At 47.1% G+C, this 24,581-nt stretch overlaps 1 protein-coding gene across 3 annotated transcripts in view; it reads right to left on the reverse strand.

Moving 5' to 3' along the window:
• Window positions 1–24,581, reverse strand: part of nlgn3a (neuroligin 3a) — a 340,056-nt gene that overhangs the window by 158,534 nt on the left and 156,941 nt on the right. The window contains exon 4 of one of the 3 annotated variants that reach the window (XM_085998226.1): window positions 190–249. The exons of 1 other annotated variant lie outside the window; for it this stretch is intronic. In XM_085998226.1, coding sequence (XP_085854352.1) covers window positions 190–249 — 60 coding nt within the window. Of the gene's footprint in view, window positions 1–189; window positions 465–24,581 lie in introns of those variants that run through there. One more of the 3 variants, XM_085998221.1, reaches the window with a different exon arrangement.

Consider the following 24,581-nt stretch of genomic DNA (forward strand, 5'->3'; position numbering starts at 1 on the left):
ATATCTTATTCTTTTGTAAAGGCATGTATTGCATGAAAAAAATATACTGAAGGATTAAGAAAAAAAGTGCAAGGAAACGTGCACACTGTCCTCCCAAAAATTGCCCCAAAAAAGGAAACTTAAAAATCAAAAAGTATAAAAAGGATTCTGTTCTGCATTCATGCACCAGTTTCGAGCACCGAAAAATACCTTCATCTTCATCGCCATCATTATCAGCTAGATCATCGCCCTGTTTCTTTGCGTTGGCCCCTAGAATCGAAACGAGGAAAGACAAGGTGAAAGGAAACAAGAGAATTCAAAAATAGCATGACTGTGAACAGCATCCCCTCAAAGATCATTCTAGAAACACTGAACCTGAAATATTTCCTTAACCAACTGTACCCCTCGTCTCAAAAATGCCAAGCTCTACTACAGCATAGCCTGATACAATTCATTTTTTTAACAGAACACTTTAATGTGAAACAAGTCCAGGTTGCAGGGTGAGCAGGGCTGGGAGCTTAACATACAGGGGTATTCAGTATTTAGGAAGGATCGACAAAAAAGAAAGGGAGGAGGGGTAGCATTGCTAGTAAAAGAGGGGATAAATGCAATTGAAAGGAAGGATATTAACTCAGTTAATACAGAATCTATATGGGTGGAGGTAAGAAATAGCGAGGGGCGAAAAACATTAATAGGAGTGGTATATAGGCCTCCAAATAGTAAAATAGAGGTTAGGGAGGGCATCACGAGGGAAATTAGAGAAGCGTGCAATAAGAGCACAGCTGTCATCATAGGTGACTTTAACTTACATATAGATTGGACTAGCCTAATCAGTAAAAATAATGAGGAGGAGGAATTCCTTGAGTGTTTGAGGGATGGTTATCTGGATCAATATGTCGAGGAACCAACTCGGGAACAGGCTATATTGGACTGGGTACTGTGCAATGAGAAGGGACTAATCAGTAATCTTGTTGTACGGGGACCCTTGGGTCAGAGCGATCATAACATGATCGATTTCTCACTCGAAATGGAGAGCGAAGAAATTGACTCAGAGACTAAGGTCCTGAATTTAAACAAGGGGAATTATGATGCCATGAGACGGGAACTGAGTAGGTCTGATTGGACAACGTTCCTGGGAGGACTGGAGGTAGATAAACAATGGCAAACATTTAAAGATAGAATGACAAAATTGCAAAAATTGTTTATACCAATCTGGCATAAAAGGAAATCTAAAAAGGTGACTCAACCGTGGATAACAGGGGAAATTAGAGACAGCATAAAATCCAAAGATAGGGCGTATAAAATAGCCAAAAAAAGCGCCAGAGCGGAAGATTGGGAACAGTTTAAGATAGAGCAAAGGAGGGCAAAGGGCATAATCAAGAGGGGCAAAATAGCTTACGAAAACAAGCTGGCGGAAAATATAAAAACTAACTCCAAAAGCTTTTATAAGTATATCAAAAGGAAAAGACTGGTGAAAACCAAAGTTGGTCCATTGCAGTCAGATACGGGGGAATATATAATGGGAAATAAGGAAATGGCAGATCAACTAAATGCATACTTTGGGTCAGTCTTTACGAAGGAAGACACAAAAAACCTCCCTGGGATATCGGGAAAAATAGGGACATTGGCAAAGGAGGAACTGACGCAAATCAATATCTCTAAGGATATGGTGTTAAGGAAGCTAAAGGGATTGAAGGTGGACAAATCCCCAGGGCCTGATAACATGCATCCTAGGGTACTGAAGGAGGTGGCCCTAGAGATAGCGGATGCACTAAGGATGATTTTTCAGAATTCATTAGACTCGGGAACAGTGCCGATGGATTGGAGGGTAGCTAACGTTACCCCACTATTCAAAAAGGGGGGTAGGGAAAAAGCAGGTAATTACAGACCTGTAAGCCTTACATCAGTTGTGGGCAAAATGCTGGAGTCCATCATTAAGGATGAAATAGCGGAGCACTTAGCAAATGGGGACAGGATAGGACAGAGTCAACATGGATTTACAAAGGGTAAATCGTGCTTGACTAATCTATTGGAATTTTTTGAGGGAGTAACTGGTAGAATAGATGGGGGAGAGCCAGTAGATGTGGTGTACCTGGACTTCCAAAAGGCCTTCGATAAGGTCCCACATAAAAGATTAGCATGGAAAATTGAGGCTCATGGGATAAAGGGGAAAGTTTTGGCGTGGATAGGGAACTGGCTGTCAGATAGAAAACAGAGAGTTGGAATAAACGGCTCATTTTCTGAATGGCAGGCAGTAACAAGTGGGGTACCACAGGGATCTGTCCTGGGCCCCCAGCTGTTCACAATTTACATTAATGACCTGGATCAGGGAGTCGGATGCAGCATTTCCAAATTTGCAGACGACACTAAACTAGGAGGGGGGGTGGGCTCAGAGGAAGAGACCAGGAAGCTCCAGAGCGATTTGGACAGACTGGGCGATTGGGCGGATAAATGGCAGATGCACTATAATGTGGACAAGTGCGAAGTTATCCACCTTGGGTGCAGGAACGGGAGGGCAAATTATTATTTAAATGGCAATAGATTGGGAGAGGGGGAAGTACAGAGAGACCTGGGTGTTCTTGTACACCAGTCACTGAAGGCGAGCATGCAGGTGCAACAGGCGGTCAAGAAGGCAAACGGTATGCTGGCCTTCATAGCAAAAGGGTTAGAATACAGGAACAGGGATACCTTGCTGCAGCTGTACAGGGCACTGGTGAGACCACACCTCGAGTACTGTGTACAGTTTTGGTCGCCTCATCTGAGGAAGGATGTTCTTGCCATGGAGGGGGTGCAGCGGCGATTCACCAGGCTGATACCAGGAATGGCGGGAATGACCTATGAGGAGAGACTATGTAGTTTAGGGATGTACACACTGGAGTTTAGAAGATTGAGAGGGGACCTCATAGAAGTGTATAAAATTCTGACAGGTCTAGACAGACTGGATGCAGAAGGAATGTTTCCCTTGGCGGGTGAGAACAGAACTAGAGGACATAATTTAAGGATAAGGGCTAAACCATTTAGGACAGAGATGAGGGGGAATTTCTTCACTCAGAGAGTGGTGAACCTGTGGAACTCATTGCCACAGAGGGCAGTGTATGCCAGCTCATTAAATATATTTAAGAGGGAATTAGATATATTTCTACGGGCAAAAGGGGTTAAGGGTTACGGAGAGAAGGCGGGGACGGGATACTGAATTAAAGGATCAGCCATGATCTCATTAAATGGCGGAGCAGGCACGAAGGGCCGAATGGCCTACTCCTGCTCCTATCTTCTATGTATCTATGTATCTATGTATTGATCTGAGGGAGCTGAGGGCCCAGCTCTCTGACTGTTATCTTTCTGTACACGGAGAACTCTGACAGACTTTCACAAACCGCCTTTCTGCAGAGTACCATTAAAGTTTTGACAAGACATCTGTTGATTCATTCCTAACCACAAAGGCCATTTTATTTTCTGCTCAGATCATGGGATCGGGTCAAGTTGGTAACATGTGTCAGGCACAGGTCCCAGCATTAATAGCACCAGCTTATGTTACTGTCATCTCTTGGTTCACATCAGGTGAAACTTCCATTATCTGCCATACTCCCTCTTTCCGAGCCCTGACATCACAGTCCATTAGTCAATAATCACAAATGTGGGTAGATACAAGGGTGCAAAATTGGGGTCATGCTGTATTAAAGCATCCAACTTGCCTTGCCCCTGCCTGCCACTCTGAACCATCATATCTCACAGTTCCTCTAAAGGGAATGACTGAGCTCCCATGTATTAACGGACATTCTGTATCAGATAATGATGCAAACTTACTGGAAAATCAAAATGATTTCCTGTTTTGACCGGGAATATTGCTGTTGAGGGACTGCAGATGCCCCATATCAACAACAACAACTTGCATTTATATAGCACCTTTAATGTAGTAAAACATCCCAAGGCATTTCACAGGAGCGTTATCATAGAATCATAGAATGGTTACAGCACAGAAGGAGGTCATTCGGCCCGTCGAGCCCGTGCCGGCTCTCTGAAAGAGCACTTCAGTTAGTTCCACTCCCCCGCCCTTTCCCCGCAGCCCTGCAAATTTTTTTCCTTCAGGTACTTATCCAACTCCCTTTTGAAAGCCACAATTGAATCTGCCTCCACCACCCTTTCAGGCAGTGAATTCCAGATCCTAACCACTCGCTGCGTAAAAAGAAAAATTGACACCGAGCCAAATAAGGAGATATTAGGGAAGATGACCAAAAGCTTGGTCAAAGTGGTAGGTTTTAAGGAACGTCTTAAAGGAGGAGAGGTAGACGGTGGTGAGGTTTAGGAGGGAATTCCAGAGTTTAGGTCCTCAGCAGCTGAAGGCATGGCTGCCAATGGTAGTGCGATTAAAATCGGGGATGTGCAAGAGGCCAGAATTAGCAGATATCTCGGAGGGTTGTAGGGCTGGAGGAGGTTACAGAGATAGGGAGGGGCGAGGCCATGGAGGAATTTTGTTATGGAAGTGGAAGTTGGTGAACTTAGTGATGGCGCGGCTATGTGGTTGGAAGCTCATTTCAGGGTCAACTATGACACCAAGGTTGCGAACAGTCTGGTTCAGCCTCAGACAGTTGCCACGGAGAGGGATAGAGTTGGTGGCTAGGGAAGGGAGTTTGTGGTGAGGACCAAAGACAACGGCTTTGGTCATCCCAATATTTAATTGGAGGAAATTTCTACTCATCCAGTACTGGATGTCAGACAAGCAATCTGACAATTTAAAGACAGTGGAGACGTCGAGAGAGGTGGTGGTGAGGTAGAGCTTTGTGTCGTCAGCATACATGTCCTGAAATGAGCTTGCATTAAACCAGATCAGTAGGAGTGGAGAGGAGGTTTCAAATGGTTTCTCTGCTCACCAACAGTAACTGAATTAAATGTGAGCATCTGGCTGCATATAACTACTGAACATTTCCACTAGCTGAACTACTTGCTGTGACAGTGTCTATAGCTGGTATGGGTCTGGACAGTACTTACTCTGTTTTAAATCTCACAACATGATCCTCTGCCAAGAGTCTGGAAACATGTTCTTATTATTCTGGAATATCAAGCTTGGAATGCTACATTCCACAGGATGATATCACTGTGCCTGCCTTGTGCTCTACAGCTTTTCCAATGCATGCTGGACAATACCTCTACGCTTGGCTTGTGCTTCAGCATATGTGTCATTTCCTTAGGTCCCACATTTAGTGAAAAGTCCTACAGTGGTAGCATGCATTGAGGTAATCCCACTCAGAATGCTCTGCAAGATGGAGAAGCAATAATAACCACCCCTTCCCCGCCACCCCCTCCCCCACCAGTGGTGAAAATGCAGTGTTGCCTTGTCTCCATAACGCAGCTTGCCTCTTTCAGACACAGGGCAGGCAATGTTGTCTCTGAACAAAATGCTGAAATTCAACATTTATGTTAATGTTGAACAAAGCTGTAGAAAATACAGATACATTTTTCCTGAAGAAAAGCTTGGAATACAAAATGTAATACTGTTACCACGACAACTGAAGCCTGGAGGAAGTAACATTATTACATAACAAGCAGGTATCAATCTATCTATCTGTTTATATATTTATAATCTAAAATATATTTTAAAAATGTGAATGGTTTTTTAAAATTCTAAAGGTACTACTCTTGTAGGTGGTACTGTCAATGTAACTTAGCATAACAAATTCAAAACAATGGCCTCAGAAGGTGAAGAATGACAATAAATGGTATCTGTCCGTGGCCTCATAGTGGCAGAGAACCATAAAGAAGAAATGTTCCTAAAGCCACATAACTCCAGCAGGATGCACTCTTAGCTGGAATTACTCTCCCCAACCCTCAAATACTGAGCAACTTTTGGCCAGCAAACCTCCCTCACACACCAAGTCTTTGGCTCCTTCTGCTGCCCCTTCCCCCGCTGAACAAGTTTTTGGCCTTGGTCCCGAGGCTCCCCATCGTGAGCAAGTTGTTCCCCAATGCATAATTGATAAGAGCCATCAAAATTTGTGGTTACAATGGTTGGAAGACAGTGGCTGTGAAATTCGACCCGTTTGCGCCGGCTGTTAAGGCCAGTTTGGAAGAGAAAATGGTGGCTGCCTTGCTTCCACCCACTTCAGGCGCGGAACGCGGCGGCTGTCTTTTTGGACTGGTCGGCAGCGCTGCCGTTGCCTGTGCTCGTTCCAAATATGGAAATGAGACAGATCATGATGTCAATCGGTGTGCAATGCTTAATTGACGCACGATCTGATATTTTGGACGTCGCCGCTCCTTTTAACGCCCTCTCTAAAGCACGCATGGCAGAGCGTGCAAGCAGCAGTACAACGGACCCCCTACCAGCACTTCTTAAAGAGACTCACACAACTTTCAAGTAAGTTTAGATTTTTGCTTTTGTACTGGTTTCTTTACATTTTATTGGATTAGTGGCTTGGTGTGATACATTAAAAAAGTTGTTAAGGCGTGAATGGAGTGCAGGGAGTGCTGCTGGACATTTGAAAGGCTTTGGCTCTTAAAGGAAGGGCTCTGAGAACACCACTTGCTCCCAGTCCTGGGGACTCTAGTTGCAGTCCCCCTTGGGCTGCAGCATGACATGGAGATGGAGCAGAGGCAGCAAAGGGGACAAGCTGCTCGCAGAGGGAGGAAGAGGAGGAGGAGGAAGAACCAGAAGAAGAGGAAGCAGAAGAGGAAGAAGTGGAAGGAAGGAGGCAACCCAGACAGCTGCTTTCTGGCGGGATATCTGAGATCGAATCATCCACCTGCGGTACCAGTGAACACAACCCCAATTCCCCTTTTAGCATTTGTCCCACACTTTATCTTCCCTCTGTTACTGACCATCACAATGTCCTCTTGGCCACAATGTTGAAATAAAAGCCATCACAAAGCAAACTTTCCAATCCAACTTCATCCATATTGCATCAAAAAAAACTAATCATCCTTGTGCATTGCCTTAGTGAGTGCCTTACATGTGCCTTTGCCTATCCTAGTGCTCTTACGCAGTGCTACCGCAGTGGCTGCAGCATGGCTGGTGGAAATCTGCTGACTTTCAATGGGGGACACTGCAGCTGGCCTTGTATGATGACTTCGAGGAGCTGGTGGCTGGAAGTGTGAAATCGAGTGATGGTGTTTCTTCTTCTTCACTCTCCTCTCCATCTTCTTGTTGACCCACTGGCTGGGCAGGCTGGATTTCTTGGGTGTCTGAAATGAGGAAGACACAAGGGCAGGGTTGTGGTGAGGGGAGGGGGGTTTAAACAAGAGGTGCATGCATACACAATGTGCAGCTTGTACTTCAGAAGATATTGTGGGATGAGGAGGAAGTGGGATGTGAGAAGGAGGATAACATATGAGGATACCGGCGTCTTGTATTTTTTCAGTCCCGCCACTGGCCAAGGGCTCAGCCATGCCCCTGTCAAGAATAGCCAGCACTGTCTCCTCCAAGGGGGTGAGGTAAGGCTAGGAATGTGAGGTGTGCCTCATGTTTGGTAGAGATTGTGGGTAGGTGAGTGACGGGGGCATCTGGGGTTGGGGGGGGTGGTGGCCGGGGGTCATGCCTTCAGTAGTGTGTGACGCTTATGGTGCAGTTGGTAGGGGACGGCTTTTGAAGATGCATTCACTGACCTTGACCACTCATCTGAGGTCATGAAACTTCTTTGGGCACTTGAGCCAGGTCCTGGGTGTGACACTGCTGGCATTGACGGCCTCTGCGATCTGGTCCCACATCCTTCTTTCTGGCGGGCCTCCTGGCCCCCGATGGGTAGAAGATCTTTCTTCCAGTGTTGACCCCCTGCACAAAGCTCAAGTGCTGCGTCCGAGACCCATGGTGCCCTTTCCCTGGCCTGTTAAGGCATTTGGGTTAGTGCTGAAGCACTTTTACCATTTTTCATCAGCAGAAAGCAACTCACCTTTAAGAGGTGCAGACTGCCTAGTGTTGAAGCACTTTAAAAAAATTTCATCAGCAGAAGACAGCTCACCTTTAAGAGCTGCCTTGAAGAGGAGCAGGCTGTCTTTAAGTAAGTTTCGCTCAAACAACGCGAACTTCGGCCCCTGCTGAGTGCGTTCAGCGCTAGGCTGTGCACTGCAATGGAAAGCAGCAGGTAGCACAAATTTGATGTGCTGCCTGAGCTCCTTTCAACGCGCGCAGGAAAATCTCACGTCACGGTGCCCGTGCCCATTTTCTCATGCTATTGAATTTCACCCCCAGTGTGTCCTTGCAAGCAACGATTTTGTTAGTGGCATTGCCAGCATTGAAACAAACAGCAAAGAGAAACACCTGCTCCGACTCTGACTTAGACAGCCCCCAGCTGAGTAGGAATCGTGGACCGCCCCCACCATGAGCAGTGAGTTGTGGATTGTACTCATTTCTCCTGCTCCAATGGCTCAAACTCCCATTTATTCATCACAAGCTGCAATTCCCCTACAACAACAATAACAGCAGCTTGCATTTAAGGGAGCGGTAGCATAGTGGTTACATTACTGGACTAGTAATCCAGAGGTCCTGGATTAATGATCCAGAGACGTGAGTTCAAATCCCACGACGGCAGCTGGGGAATTTAAATTCGGTTAATTGAATAAAAAACTAATATCAGTAATGGTGACCATGAAACTATTGGATTGTCATAAAATTCTTTAGAAAATCTGCTGTTCTTACTTGGTCTATATGTGACTCCAGACCCACAGCAAGGTGGTTAACTCTTAACTGCCCTCTGAAATGACCTAGCAAGCCACTCAAATAATAATAATATTAAGAATAAAATGGGACAGACCACCCGGCCACCCGGCACTGGCTTCGGACACGACAACAGTCCACCCTGCAAAGTCCTCCTCACTAACATCTGGGGACTTGTGCCAAAATTGGGAGAGCTGTCCCACAGACTAGTCAAGCAACAGTCTGACATAGTCAGAATCACACCTTTCAGCCAATGTCCTAGTCTCCTCTATCACCATCCCTGGCAGGACAGACCCACCAGGGGTGGCGGCACAGTGGTATGCAATTGGGTGGGAGTGGCCCTGGGAGTCCTCAACATTGACTCCAGACCCCATGAAGTTTCATGGCTTCAGGTCAAGCACGGGCAAGGAAACCTATGCCCTCCCTCAGCTGATGAATCAGTACTCCTCCAAGTTGAACACCACATCGAAGAAGCACTGATAGTAGCAAGGGCACAGAATGATACTCTGGATGGGGGACTTCAATGTCCATCACCAAGAGTGGCTCGGTAGCATTACTGCTAGCCGAGTCCTGAAGGACCTAGCTGCCAGACTAGGACTGTGGCAGGTGGTGAGAGAACCAACATGAGGGAAAAACCTACTTGACCTCGTCCTCACCAACTTACCTGTCGCAGATGCATCTGTCCATGACAGCATTGGTAGCAGTGACCACTGCACAGTCCTTGTGGAGACAAAATCTCGTCTTCACACTGAGGACACCCTCCATCGTGTTGTGTGGCACTACCACCGTGTTAAATGGGATAGATTCAGAAAAGATCTAGCAGCTCAAAACTGGGCATCCATGAGGCGCTGTGGGCCATCAGCAGCCAGCAGAATTTCATTCCATCACAATCTGTAAGCCTGGCAGATCCCTCACTCAACCATTGCCATCGAGCCAGGGGACCAACCCCGGTTCAATAAGGAGTGTAGAAGAGCATGCCAGGAACAGCACCAGGCGTACCAAAAAATGAGGTGCCAACCTGGGGAATACATGCATACTAAACAGTGGAAGCAGCCCATCTAGCCAAGCTGTTCCAGTACAGCTACAACACTGGCATCTACCCGACAATGTGGAAAACTGTCCAGGTATGTCCTGTCCACAAACAGCAGGACAAATCTAATCTGGCCAATTACCGCCCCATAAGTATACTCCCAATCATCAGCAAAGTGATGGAAGGTGTCGTCGACAGTGCTGTCAAGCGGCACTTACTCACCAATAACCTGCTCATCGATGCTCAGTTTGGGTTCCGCCAGGACCATTCAGCTCCAGACTTCATTACAGCCTTGATCCTAACATGGACAAAAGAGCTAAATTCCAGAGGTGAGGTGAGAATGACTGCCCTTGACATCAAAGCAGTATCTGACGGACTGTGGCATCAAGGAGCCATAGTAAAATTGAAGTCAATGGGAATCAGGGGAAAACTCTCCACTGGCTGGAGTCATACCTAGCACAAAAGAAGATGGTTGTAATTGCTGGAGGTCAATCATCTCAGTCCCAGAACATCACTGCAGGAGTTCCTCAGGGCAGTGTCCTGGGCCCAACCATCTTCAGCTGCTTCATCGATGACCTTCCCTCCATCATAAGGTCAGAAGTGGGGATGTTCGCTGATGATTGCACAGTGTTCAGTTCCTTTCGGAACTCCTCAGATAATGAAGCCGTTTATGCCCTCATGCAACAAGACCTGGACAACATTCAGGCTTGGGCTGATAACTGGCAAGTAACATTCACGCCACACAAGTGCCAGGCAATGACTATCTCCAACAAGCGAGAATCTAACCACCGCCCCTTGACATTCAACGGCATTACCATCGCCAAATCCCCCACCATCAACATCCTGGGGGTCACCATTAACCAGAAACTTAATTGGACCAGTCACATAAATAATGTGACTACAAGAGCAGGTCAGAGGCTGGGTATTATGCAATGAGTGTCTCACCTCCTGACTCCCCAAAGCCTTTCCACCATCCACAAGTCAGGACTGTGATGGAATACTCTCCACTTGCCTGGATGAGTGCAGCTCCAACAACACTCAAGAAGCTCAACACCATCCAGGACAAAGCAGCCCGGTTGATTGGCACCCCATCCACCACCTTAAACATTCACTCCTTGCACCACTGGTGCACCGTGGCTGCAGTGTGTACCATCTACAAGATGCACTGTAGCAACTCGCCAAGGCATCTTCGGCAGCACCTCCCAAACCCGTGACCTCTACCACCTAGAAGGACAAGGGCAGCAGGCACATGGGAACACCACCACTTGCAAGTTCCCCTCTAAGTTACACACCATTCTGACTTGGAAATATATCGCCGTTCCTTCATCGTCACTAGGTCAAAATCCTGGAACTCCCTCACTAACAGCGCTGTGAGACTACCTTCACCACAACAACTGTAGCGGTTCAAGAAGGCGGCTCACCACCACCTTCTGGAAGGCAATTAGGGATGGGCAATACATGCTGACCTTGCCAGCGACGCCCACACCCGGAATTAAAAAAAGCGCCTTTAACATAATAAAACGACCCAAGTCATTTCACAGGAGCGCTATCAAACAAGATTTGTCACCGAGCCACTTATGGTCAAAGAGGGAGGTTTTAAGGAGCATCTTAAAGGAGAGAGAGGTAGAGAGGGATTTCCAGAGCTTAGGGCCTAGGCAGTTGAAGGCACACTCGTCAATGGTACAGTGATGAAAATCAGGGATACGCAAGAGACCAGAATTAGAGGAGCACAGAGATCTCGGAGGGTTGTAGGGCTGGAGGAGGTGACAGACATGGGGAGGAGTGAGGACAGGGAAGGATTTGAAAACAAGGATAAGAATTTTTAAATCGAGGCATTGCTGGGCCGGGAGCCAATATAGATCAGCGAGCACAGGGGTGATGGGTGAACGGGATATGGGCAGCAGAGTTTAGAATGAGTTCAACTTTACGCAGGGTGTAAGGTGGGAGACCAGCCAGGCGAGTATTGGAATAGTTGACTCTTCAGGTCACAAAGGCATGGATGAGGGTTTCAGCAGCAAATGAGCTGAGACAAAGCAGAGACGGGTGAAGTTACGGAGGTGGAAGTAGGCGGTCTTGGTGATGGAGCAGACACGAGGTTGGAAGCTCATCTCAGGGTCAAATATGACATCAAGGTTGTGAAAGGTCTGGTTCAGCCTCAGACAGTGACCAGGAAGAGGGATGGAGTCGATGACTAGGGAACAGAGTTTGTGGCAGGGAAGAAAATGGCTTTGGTCTTCCCAACATTTAGTTGGAGGAAATTTCTGCTCCTCCAGTACTGGTTGTTGGACAAGTAGCGTGATGAATCAGAGTCAGTGGGGTAAATGGAGAGCCAAAGGTTAGACAGTTGAGGATTTGAAAGTGTCGTTGTAAGTGAGTTGGGGGGAGAGTTTTTACAGGGGCAGATACAGAAGCAAGTGGGGTTGGGAGGGGGAAGGAGGATGTGAATGGAGAGGGTTGCAAGGAAATGATCAGAGATTGCCTTATCTGTAATTGACACAATGGCAGTAGAGAGGCCACATCAGATGGCGAGGTTGAGGGGGTGGCCGTGAATATGGGTAGGGGAGTTTATATGGAGATGAGAATAGAAAGGCAATGAACTCAGAGGAGAGGGCGCATGATGAGTTGTGATGGAGGTTGAAATCACCGAGGATAATAAGTCGCTTGGTGCAGAGGCTGAGGGAGGAAAGCAGTAAAGATATCTCGGTGAGAAACTTGGTGTGGAGGTTGGGTGGGCGGAGGATTTTAAAGGAGAGGTGATGGGGTGGAACAAGGTGAGATGCTCAAAGGAGGAGAAGGTGCCAGAGGCATAGGGGGACAGACCAAAGTGCGATTTGGTGATAAGGGCCACACCGCCACTGCGGTGGTCTGGACGGGAAAGTAGTGTAAGAGTATGGCCAGGTGGGGAGGCTTCATGAAGGGGGAAGGTGTCATCACCAATGTTCCCTCTAAGTTGCGCGGCCGCACAACTCTCAGCTGATCCCACGCAGCCTGGAACTGGCTTTTCTAATGTTAAATTTTGCGCATGCACAAAACTGAATGGGCTGTGCAGCTCCTTAAAGCGGCCGCGCACCCAAAAGAAATTAGGAGGAACATTGGTCATCATCCATCAGCCAAGTTTCCAGCAAGGCCATGTAGTCGATGTCATCATCCACAATAAGACTTTGTTTACAGGTGAACAAACATTCTGGAGGGACATGCAGACGGGGCGGTGATAGCTGATCTGCAAGGTCAGCGCTGGGAATGGGATGGGAAGGAGATTGCAAAGCTTAGCCTCCAGTGGGCACGCTGGGCAGGAAGGTCAGCGAGGGAGTAGGATGGGGCAGTTGGGGTTGCAGCTTGTAAGGAGGCAGCGATGAGTTCCTCAATGGGTCCTTCAGAGGATGCCCAGAGGGAGGCTGTAGGCTTATCTAAGAGGGGGTCAAGCCTGGGATGGCGGCGGGAGAGTAGGAAGGTCGAGGAGTGCTGAAGGGTCGGGGTAGGGATTTGGGAGAGCAAAGTACCCGAGAGGGAAGAAATAAAAGGAAGCATGAGAACAGGAGATAGGGGCCTAGGAGGGGTAAAGAGAAATGAAGAAAAAAAGGGGAAATAGAAGTGATAGGCTCGGGTCCAGAGCAGCAGCCAAAACGCACATGAGAATGGACATGGAAACTCAAGTAACATAGCCATGGTTACCGAGCAAGATTAGGATACCAACTTACCCGTCCGCCACCCCCCCAACCCTCCTCGTTGGCTGCATTATCTGTTCCAACCCACCCATTGGCTGCCAATCCACTCTCTCCCAGCTCCCCACTGGCTGCAGTTCCTTCTCAGAAGCTAACCCTAACGTGCTTCATTTCCTCTTTTAGTGTAACGTCTTCGTCCTGCTCCCCCAGCTGCACTTCACATCCACAGTAACTCCCCATCCACCCCACTGACTGGTAGACCCTGATATTTATGGGAAGGTGGGGAGGGAAGAGGCGCACGTATCAATGGCCAGGAGACCCGGAAATACCGGGAAGTTGGAGCTCCCATCAAATCTAATGGCAGGACCTCATTATAATTTTTTTACACCCCGGTTCCCACCTAGCAGCTGGCCAAATTGAGAGGCTGGCTGGCTGCTGGGCGGGAAAACATACGGTACAAGGCAGCAGCCGGGGGTAAAGGGATCAAGGGATATGGAGAGAAGGCAGGGACAGGGTACTGAGTTTGGATGATCAGCCATGATCTCATTTAATGGCGGAGCAGGCTCGAGGGACCGAATGGCCTACTCCTGCTCCTATCCTCTATGTTTCTATGGATATATTTCTTAAGGATAGTCTTTGACAATTGAGAAGGTCGGGGATCACGGGCTCGGAATGCGGCATCGAGGAGGGAGGGAGAAATCGTGGGGACCAAGAAATCGCCAGGGGTGGGGGAGGGAGAGAGATCGAGGGGGGGGGGGGGAAAGAGATCGCGTGGTGGGGGGGTGGAGAGATCACGCTGGGGGGAGATCGCAGGGGGTGGAGAGATCGCAGGGTGGGGTGGCGAGAATGCGCGGGGGAGGGGGGAGAGATCGCGGGAGGTTTGCTTGAGAAGCCGGGGGAAGCACTCCTGCTCCTTCTGGCCCACAAGTACTGCTGGAAAAGCACTTTCCTGCTGGATCTGGCAGCTCCCGCCTCCCTTTAGCTGCCGGGATTCCTGAACACAGAGAAACCCGGCCCGTAGCCATTAAATTTAAATGGCTCCCATTTGAGGAACAGAGCCTCATTAACATATTTAAATCAGTGACCCACCTCTCCATAGCGGGTTACTTGGCTGACCCCAAACCAGCCAGGGTTAATCCAGAAGTAGGCGCGCTTGCAGCGGCCTGGGGTTGGGTTTCACTTTTTTTTAAATCAATTTAACCACCCCAGACCCTCTCCATCTCATTGTGGGGGGTTAAAATTCCCCCTGTATTCTCCTCCTCCTCCAATGTTCAGTTGTCCCATGCCTCAATCCCCCTCTCCATGCTGATCTGAATTCTTCCTCAACACATCATCACCAATGTTCGCATTAATTTTTGGGATTTTGGAATTTTTGCGCGGCCCATTCAAACTTCCGCGCAGACGCGTTTTTTGCATTGGGAATCCGTCTCCCTGGCTGCACGGGACCTCGTGACAGCTGCACGGTTGCGCAGCTTTAAAGGGAACGTTGATCATCACCCTATGCTGACTGAATTTCCTTGTCATTGGCAGCTCTCTCCCCTACTCCTTGCACTCGAGAAACACAGTCCACTGAACATAAAAAGGATACACAAAGGAATATATTAGGACTGTACAAAGAAACTCTCCAGAACTGAAACTATCCGAGTCAAGACGTATGTAGCCTTGTAATCGACTTAACAAATCACACTTTAAAAAGAGACAAATAAAAGCAACGTTCTGTTCCAACGTTCAGCATGAATAGCAATTAAATTCTGATATAACTCACCTAGTGTTTACTTAACAGCAATTAAACTTTGTGACCTAATTGGATCCTTCAGCTTAGTAGCAGAATAATGCTTGCGTTATGCAGCATAATGCTCTTGTCCTTATAAAATAGTGTGTAATTGACTTCACACGTTCAATGCCATGGGAGATCCATTTGTAATATAAACATATGTGTGCACCAGTTTTTCCTGTCACACTTCAGCATCACCGTATTCTACGTGCAAATTTTTTTCTGCATTTGCACGTTATTTGCTCAAATCTCATCTTCATAAAAGTGACAAATTAGAGTTTTGTTACTGTAACTGGTGAGTAAAACCTATTCTTAAAAAGACAGAAATTGAACCAATTCGTTTTTCTAGAGTACTTTCAACCGTAACAAATCAGAGCTTGCTAATTATGAGAGGTAATGAAAATTTGCTAATACAAAATCCAGAAATTGAATCAATCAAATTGCAAAAAAAATCTAAATCCTCTCATCTGCCATTTTTCTACATTTTTAGTTTGTGTGTTTTGAATCTTAAAGGCTTCCAATATTTGATCTCCATGATGCTGTAAGCACTGCAAAAATATCTCTGCCAGTATAAACCTTTCACTCACTTCCACTCGTCCCCTTTAAGGTGCTGCTGCAGGCCCATCAAGATTGACCACACTGTCAGAATTCCCATCCTCCCAATAGTTGCCTATAAAGAGTGCAATTACTGTTGGCAGCTTGACGATTCAATATTAATGAGGCATGACCACAGAAATTGATCAAGCCTCCCACCGACCGCATTGGACGGCACAGCAGAGCCCCCGCCCACCACCAACCTGACATACACCCGAATTGAAATGCACCCCAAATGAGTTCTGATTCACTGAAGTTCTGAAGGTGTCAGCCGTGGCTCAGTTCTCACTCAGAGTGTGGGTTCATGTCCTACTCCAGAGATTGGAGCACATCATCTAGGGTGACACTTCAATGCAGTACTGAGGGAGTGCTGCAATGTCGGAGCACCATCTTTCAGATGAGACATTAAACCGAGGCACCGACTACCCTCTCAGGCGGACATAAAAGTTTCCATGGCATTATTCGAAGAAGGGCAGGAGGGTTTGCCCTGGCGTACTGGCCAATATTTATCCTTCAGCCAACACCACTAGAACAGATTATCTGGTCATTATCTCATTGCTGTTCGTGGGATCTTGCTCTGCGTTTACATTACACAATGACTATACTTTAAAAAAAAAAATGAATTGGCTGTAAAGGTTGTGAAAGGCACTGTATAAATTCAAGATCTTTATTTTACTGCTGCTTGAGGAATATACAATTTGAACTGCGGAAAATATATCTATATATATATACATAAATAAATGTGATGCTGGAAGCATGACATGCACCTACAAAATACTCTGATTAAATGTACCTATAAAATTTGTCATTCATGCATTTGAGTAAATAACATTTTTATTCAAGATTTCATTCAAATATCTGGAGTTGAAGTTGATACTTACTATTCCCAGATCTATCACTGTCAGCTGAAGTAAGAGTTAAGAACCGCACTGTTTATAATTTTCTGGATGTTGCAGTCTGAGTGTGTGCAGTGTGGAGATTCTCTTATGCAAGTTGATGCATGTCTTCAGGTTATAACAGTAAATATGGGCCCTATATTTACAGGGAGACATAGAAACATAGAAGATAGGAGCAGGGGTAGGCCATTCGGCCCCTCGAGCCTGTTCCGCCATTTAATGAGATCATGGCTGATCATCCAAATTCAGTACGCTGTCCCTGCTTTCTCCCCATATCCCTTGATCCCTTTAGCCTTAAGAAATATATCTAACTCCTTCTTGAATATATTTAATGAATTGACCTCAACTGCCTTCTGTGGTAGAGAATTCCACAGGTTCACCACTCTCTGGGTGAAGAAATTCCTCCTCATCAGTCCTAAATGGACTCCTGTGACTGTAACTGTGACTCCTGGTTCTGGACTCCCCCGCCATCAGGAACATCCTTCCTGTATCTAGTCTGTCTAGTCCTGTTAGAATTTTATAAGTTTCAATGTGATCCCCTCTCATTCTTCTAAACTCTAGCGAATATAAGCCTAATCGACCCAATCTCTCTTCATACGCCATTCCTGCCATCCCAGGTATCATTCTGGTGAATCTTCGCTGCACTTCCTCCATGGCAAGAACATCCTTCCTCAGATAAGGCGACCAAAACTGCACACAATACTCAAGGTGTGGTCTCACCAAGGCCCTGTACAACTGCAGCAAGATATCCTTGCTCCTGTACTCGAATCCTCTTGCTATGAAGGCCAACATATTATTTGCCTTCTTAACCGCCTGCTGCACCTGCATGCTTACCTTCAGCGACTGGTGCACAAGGACACCCAGGTCTCGTTGTACTTCCCCTTTTCCCAATCTATTGCCGTTCAGATAATAATCTGTCTTCCTGTTTTTGCCACCAAAGTGGATAACCTCGCATTTGTCCACATTATACTGCATCTGCCATGCATCTGCCCAATCACCCAACCTGTCCAAATCATACTGGAGTTTCTCTGCATCCTCCTCACAGCACCCACACCCACCCAGCTTTGTGTTGTCTGCAAACTTGGAGATATTACATCTAATTCCCTCATCTAGATCATTAATATATATTGTGAATAGCTGGGGTCCTAGCACCAGGCAGGGAGGGAACGGGGAAAAGTTTAGCGGTCGGGAAACTTGGAAGTACAGATTTCCCTCAGGGCCTGCCGAACTTAACGGCAAAACCTGATTACCATTTTGGGACTCCGTTTCCCGGCCACAGCTAGCCAGATTGGGAGGTGGATTGGCTGTGACACCAGGCCGCAGCTGGGGAACGTAGAGGAGGGAAGGAGAGATCATGGGTTTGGGGGACATCGGTGGGTGGTGCCCAGAGATATTGCAAGCTGGAAAGAGGATCGGAGGTCAGAGTGGACTCGGTGGGGAGCCCTGAGAGATCATGGGTTGCGGGACCGAGTCATCGGAGTGGCGGAAGAGGTAGGTCAGGCATCGGAAAGTTCGGGGGTGGGGGGGGGGAAGGTTCCGATCGCTGGGAAAGTTAACAGGTTAGCTTGGGGTCTGGTGGAAAGCACTCATGCTCCTCCTGGCCCACAAGCAGTGCTAGAAAGGCATTTACCTGTTCCATCCAGCAGTCCTCGCCTCCCTTCAGCTGCTGGGTTTCCCGAGGCCCAGGAAACCTGGTTGGCCAGTGTTAAAGCTGGACCAGAGATAAAATCTTTGGCATGCAGCTCATTAAAATATTTAAATGAGGGACCCACCTCCTGAGAGTGAATTGGTCGCCCGCCTCCCATCCTGGAAGTGGAAGGGTTTGACTCGGGTTTGAAATTTATAACATTTTAACTTCCCACCCAACCCAAGCCCACCCGTTCATTGGGGTTAAAATGACCACCTATGTGTTTATTTTTCCAAACAATTTCAAAACAAGCTGGACTATGAACTTGAAAACCTTTTTTGTGATAAGATTTGACAGGAAAACTAACTCCAGATGCTTATTTGGTACTTTTGAGAGAAGCTGGCTGATGAAGAGAGAAAGAGGAGATGATTACAGCACCTGTTGTTTTTGTATGCTACAAATTCAAAAACAGCCATTCAAGTAAAAATAATTAATTAAGGAACTCAAACGCAAAAACGACAATTGGCAGAAAAATTCAACTTGCGCCAAAAAAAATGGGCATAGTGCCAAACATACATGCCTGATGATGTCGGCGAGGGGCATGAGCTAAACTGGTATTCGTGCCTTATTTGATTATGATTGGTGTGGAGATGCCGGAGTTGGACTGGGGTGGACAAATGTAAAAAGTCACACAACACCAGGTTATAGTCCAACAGCTTTATTTGAAATCACAAGCTTTCGGAGCGCTGCTCCTTCTTCAGGTGAAGTGGAGAAATGCATAAAGACACAGCTTATATAGTCAGAGAATCATGTCAGATGTTTACAGGTAACCTTTCCAACTGCCATTAATCACACCTTGGCAGAGAGATAATCACAGCAGTCAAAGGTGTGAATGGTGTCCAAACAGGTCAGTCAGGGAAACATTACATCAAAGAACAATGAGGTGGGGTCACAAGGGGTCAAATATTGCAGATGCTGGGGTCTGTATGAAAAACAAAAAAACAGACAAAAAACATTTTTTTTTTTTTTTTTTTTGGCTGGAAATCACAGCAGGCCCGGCCGCATCCGTGTAGAGAGAACAAGCCAATGTCAACTCGAGTCTGGATGACCCTGCATCAGGTGGGGTTACATGTAGCGTGACATGAACCCAAGATCTCTGTTGAGGCCGTCCTCATGGGTGCGGAACTTGGCTATCAGTTTCTGCTCGACGATTTTGCGTTGTCGTGTGTCTCGAAGGCCACCTTGGAGAATGCTTACCCGAAGATCGGAGGCTGAATGTCCTTGACTGCTGAAGTGTTCCCCGACTGGGAGGGAACACTCCTGCCTGGTGATTGTTGCGCGGTGTCCGTTCATCCGTTGTCGCAGTGTCTGCATGGTCTCGCCGATGTACCATGCTCCGGGGCATCCTTTCCTGCAACGTATGAGGTAGACAACGTTGGCCGAGTCACATGAGTATGTACCATGTACCTGGTGGGTGGTGTCCTCACGTGTGATGATGGTATCTGTGTTGATGATCTGGCATGTCTTGCAGAGGTTGCTGTGGCAGGGTTGTGTGGTGTCGTGGTCGCTGTTCTCCTGAAAGCTGGGTAATTTGCTGCGAACGATGGTCTGTTTGAGGTTAGGCGGCTGTTTGAAAGCGAGTAGTGGAGGCGTGGGGATGGCCTTAGCGAGGTGTTCGTCGTCATCGATGACATGTTGAAGGCTGCGAAGAACATGGCGTAGTTTCTCCGCTCCGGGGAAGTACTGGACGACGAAGGGTACTCTGTTGGTTGTGTCCCGTGTTTGTCTTCTGAGGAGGTCTATGCGATTTTTCGCTGTGGCCCGTCGGAACTGTCGATCGACGAGTCGAGCGTCATATCCCGTTCTTACGGTGGCCTTCGAGACACACGACAACGCAAAATCGTCGAGCAGAAACTGATAGCCAAGTTCCGCACCCATGAGGACGGCCTCAACAGAGATCTTGAGTTCATGTCACGCTACATGTAACCCCACCTGATGCAGGGTCATCCAGACTCGAGTCGACATTGGCTTGTTCTCTCTACACGGATGCGGCCGGGCCTGCTGTGATTTCCAGCCAAAAAAAAATAAAAATAAAAAAAAAAGTTTTTTGTGTTTTTTTGTTTTTCATACAGACCCCAGCATCTGCAATATTTGACCCCTTGTGACCCCACCTCATTGTTCTTTGATGTAATGTTTCCCTGACTGACCTGTTTGGACACCATTCACACCTTTGACTGCTGTGATTATCTCTCTGCCGAGGTGTGATTAATGGCAGTTGGAAAGGTTACCTGTAAACATCTGACATGATTCTCTGACTATATAAGCCGTGTCTTTATGCATTTCTCCACTTCTCCTGAAGAAGGAGCAGCGCTCCGAAAGCTTGTGATTTCAAATAAAGCTGTTGGACTATAACCTGGTGTTGTGTGACTTTTTACATTTGATTATGATTGGCAAGCTGCCAGTGTTACTCATGCTGTTTTTTGGCAGCTTGCCAATTGGGATGCAGGAAATGGGGATTCCTGCACCTCTAAAAGGGGTGGTGCATTTTGGCTATTTTTGATCAAAGCTCTCAGTCACTTCTGTAAAGTGAATACGGAGGCTAAAGGTTCTGCAAGGACTCAAGATTTTTAGACACTGCTCTGGAGGTTCTCGTGAAGGAAGTGACCAGAAGGAGGGAGCTGTGGAGGCTCAGTCGTTGAGTATATTCAAGACAGAGATCGATAGATTTTTGGATATTAAGGGAACCAAGAGATATGGGGATAGTGCAGGAAAGTGGAGATGAGGTAGAAGATCAGCCATGATCTTGTTGAATGGCGGAGCAGGCTCGAAGGGCCAAATGGTCTACTCCTGCTCCTAGTTCTTATGTTTTTATGTTCTCTTTCCAGCAAACGGGAGAAGACTGTCAAGGCAAATAGCCCGGCAGCAATGATCATAGGTAGAAGAGTAGGTTAATGCAAGGAGAATTGCACCCAGGACCTGAATGTAATGCCACAGGAAATTCAATGACCTGACCAGAGTTACTAAGACTCCTCGGGGGAGAAATTCATTAGAGCCCCGTTTGGAGCGCTAACTTTTAAAAGTTGAGAGAATTAGCACCAGGCACTAATCTATCTCAACTTTTAAAAAATTCGGTTTTTGGTCCAGGAAGGAAGTGGAGCACTAAATCAAGCGCGCCACCTCATCCCTGGAGCGCAACAGGCAGCAGGCGGGGCGGAAGTTGTGCAATGCTGCACACTGGGCCGTGCAGCACTGACACGTTGGAAGACTCCTTCCCTCCTTTAAAGGGAAGGGCCATCGCTGTAGGCTCTGCAAGGAAAAAACCTACCTGCTCCCCGACGGCAGCCACGATGCAGCCCAATGCACTGCAGCAGAGTGTCGGGCTGATCAATGAGTGGGGACGAAACAAAAAAAAAAGGGAATTTCAGATTTTTTTTTTAACCTACCTCAGCCACCTCGCCTTTAAGTATTTCCCCCAAAGCGCCCCGCCTCCCAATCAACGCCTCCGGCAGCTACTGGTGTCACCACCCAGCGATGCTGCAGAGGGTGGAAATGAATTTCGGGTCCGGGGTGCTACCGGGGCGATGCGCAGCCGGATGATGTCATGATCTCTGGGTGCAGGAGATTGTGGCGCTAGCAGTTAATGCTGCCGCAAACCAGCAGGTGAATTTCGCAGGTGGCGGTAACATCGCCGCGCCCGGGCGATTATTCCTTATCGTCCCGTTATTGCCCCCCAGAGGCGCTAACGGGAGGAACTAAAGCACCGAATTTCTAACCCCAGCTCTCAATTCTCTTACTCTCTGCTTACCCCTGTACCACCTGTAGCCCTAGCACCCACAAGCTTTCCTCCCCCCACTTCCCAACACTCTCCTCCCATCACAGCAGACACTTCACTGAACCTCCTTCTGCTGCTACCTGCACACTCTGAACCTGCTCCTGTCCTCACAATTACTTCCCCACACCTGTGGCATTTCTTTGGCACCAGCAACACTGTTCCACCCTGACATGCACATCTTCACAACCTTGCAGCATACCCACAGTAACAAACCCCCTTTCTTCTTGCAAGACTACCTGGCACACGATACCAGGGAGAAGACGAGGACAGGAAGAGGGTCTCCATTCCCAGATATCCTGTGCCCACTGGAAGGGGCAGCACTGGAACTCGCAGGCAATAAGCATGTCTGGAGCGTTGCAACTGGCGAGGCTGGAGGATATGCTATGCAGGGTGTTTAGCTATCTTACCATATTCTCTTCTCACTGAACTCTCTCCCTCACTCTGCATAACAAAGTGGTGCTGCTTTGAGCTGTCATTCATCTGTCTCTGCAAACTTGCCACTAACCCTTGTCCCTCTCTTCTCTTTCCAGGTACATCCCAAGTAACAAGTCCAGTTGCAGCAGAGAAAGAGGAGGAGAGCCCTCTTGAAGACACATCATCATTGACCTTACCCTTGCAGGCACTAGCTAATAAACTGGCACCCTTTAATGTCAATGTTGGCTCATTGGTAGCACTCTCGTCTCTGAGTCATCAAGGTTATGGGCTCAAGCCCCACTACAGGACTTGATCACATCATCTAGACTAACACTTTGGTGCAGTGCTGAGGGAGTGCAGCATTATCAGAGTTGCTATCTTTTGGGTAAGATGTTAAACTGAGGCCACATCTGCCCTTTCAGGTTGGTGTAAAGGATTCCATGGTACTAGTTGAAGTCAAATAGAAGACTTCTCCCAGTACTCTAGCCAATATTTAACACCACCAAAAAAAATAACAGCTTTTATCTCATTGCTCTTTGTAAAATCTTGCTGTGTACAAATTGGCTGCCATGTTTGCCTATAAAACAACAGTGACTTCACTTCAAAAGTTATTTAATGGCTGTAAAGTGTTTTGGGATGTCTTAAGAATGTGATAGGTGCTATATAAGTACAAGTTCTTTCTTTCATGTCTCCTTGCCAGCTTCCTGAGCTCCACTCTGTACCTACTCCAATTCATCCAAAACTCTTACCACCCACATCCTGGCCCGCACAAATTGCCAACAACACTGTCCTTATCAATCTCCAATGGTTCCCTGTCTCCCAGTGCACTAATTTCAAAATGCTCATCTTCATTAACAAATCCCTTCATGGCCTCGCCCAATCTTACCTCAGCAAACTCCTCTAGCCCTATATCATTGCTCAATTACTTTGACCCTCTGACTCTGGTCTCTTATGCATCCCCCTCCATCTACTCTATTGTTCGTGGCAGAGTCGTTATCCCTACTGTTTCTCTCTGAATGCCTCTGCCTTGCTACTTTTCTCTCCAGCTTTAAAAGCCTCAGTTCCCCATCTTTAGGAGGAGCCTTTTTCTGATCATACTTTTAGTCCAATTCTCCTCTGTGAAACTTCTTGGCATGTTTTCCAGTTACATTACATACAAATGCAAGTTAGTTTTATATTCAGCTTCATATGATGACATTTCATTATTTGCCTGTGAGTTGTGATTATACATCAGTTTTGTGATTTGCACTTGCATGAAACTTTTAGTGCAGTGAAGTATCGCTGGATGCTTCAGTGAAAGGAAGATGCACCGTATCACCTAGTTAATACTAGCATATGCAGGATAAGGGTGGTCTTGGCAAGAGAGGATATGGTGATGGTCTTAATGAACAGTGCTTGGAAATACTGCTTTGGCTTGGAGCTGCCTTCTGAGACTGGTGAACAGGATTCTGTTCGAGGCATGCATCCCTTCAGTTTTCCAGTGTACATTTGTGGTTTCTATCCATAAGGAGAATTTTATTGGACTTGAAACTACAGGAAAATCTCTGATATCAATGGATCTTAAGGTGGTTCTTCATGTTGGCGTATATCAGATGCTCTGGAGGCCCACAGAGTAAGAAGTTTGTGGGGCAGGTTGTGGCTTTATTTGAGATTGCAGAGCATTATAAAGCTCATTAGCAACCTACCTACATTTTTTTCATTAATATTCATAAGGCTTTCAAGTTGGCGAAGCCATTGTTTTCGGTCCCTGCCACAAGCTCCGTTCCCTAGCCACTGACTCCATCCCTCTCCCTTACGTCTGTGTGAGGCTGAACCACACTGTTCGCAACCTTGGTGTCATATTTGACCCTGAAATGAGCTTCCGACCACATATCCGCAGCATAACAAAGACCGCCTACTTCGACCTCCGTAACATCGCCTGTCTCCGCCCTTGCCTCAGCTCATCCACTGCTGAAACCCTCATCCAAGCCTTTGTTACCTCTAGACTTGACTATTCTAACGCACTCCTGGCTGGCCTCCCACATTCCACCCTACGTAAATTTGAGGTCATCCAAAACTCGGCTGCCTGTGTCCTAACTCGCACCAAGTCCCGTTCACCCTTTACCGCTATGCTCGCTGACTTTCATTGG

The sequence above is a fragment of the Somniosus microcephalus genome, chromosome 1 (genome assembly GCF_052327205.1).
Source record: "Somniosus microcephalus isolate GS21.2 chromosome 1, FLI_Smic_1.0, whole genome shotgun sequence".
Lineage (NCBI taxonomy): Eukaryota > Metazoa > Chordata > Chondrichthyes > Squaliformes > Somniosidae > Somniosus > Somniosus microcephalus.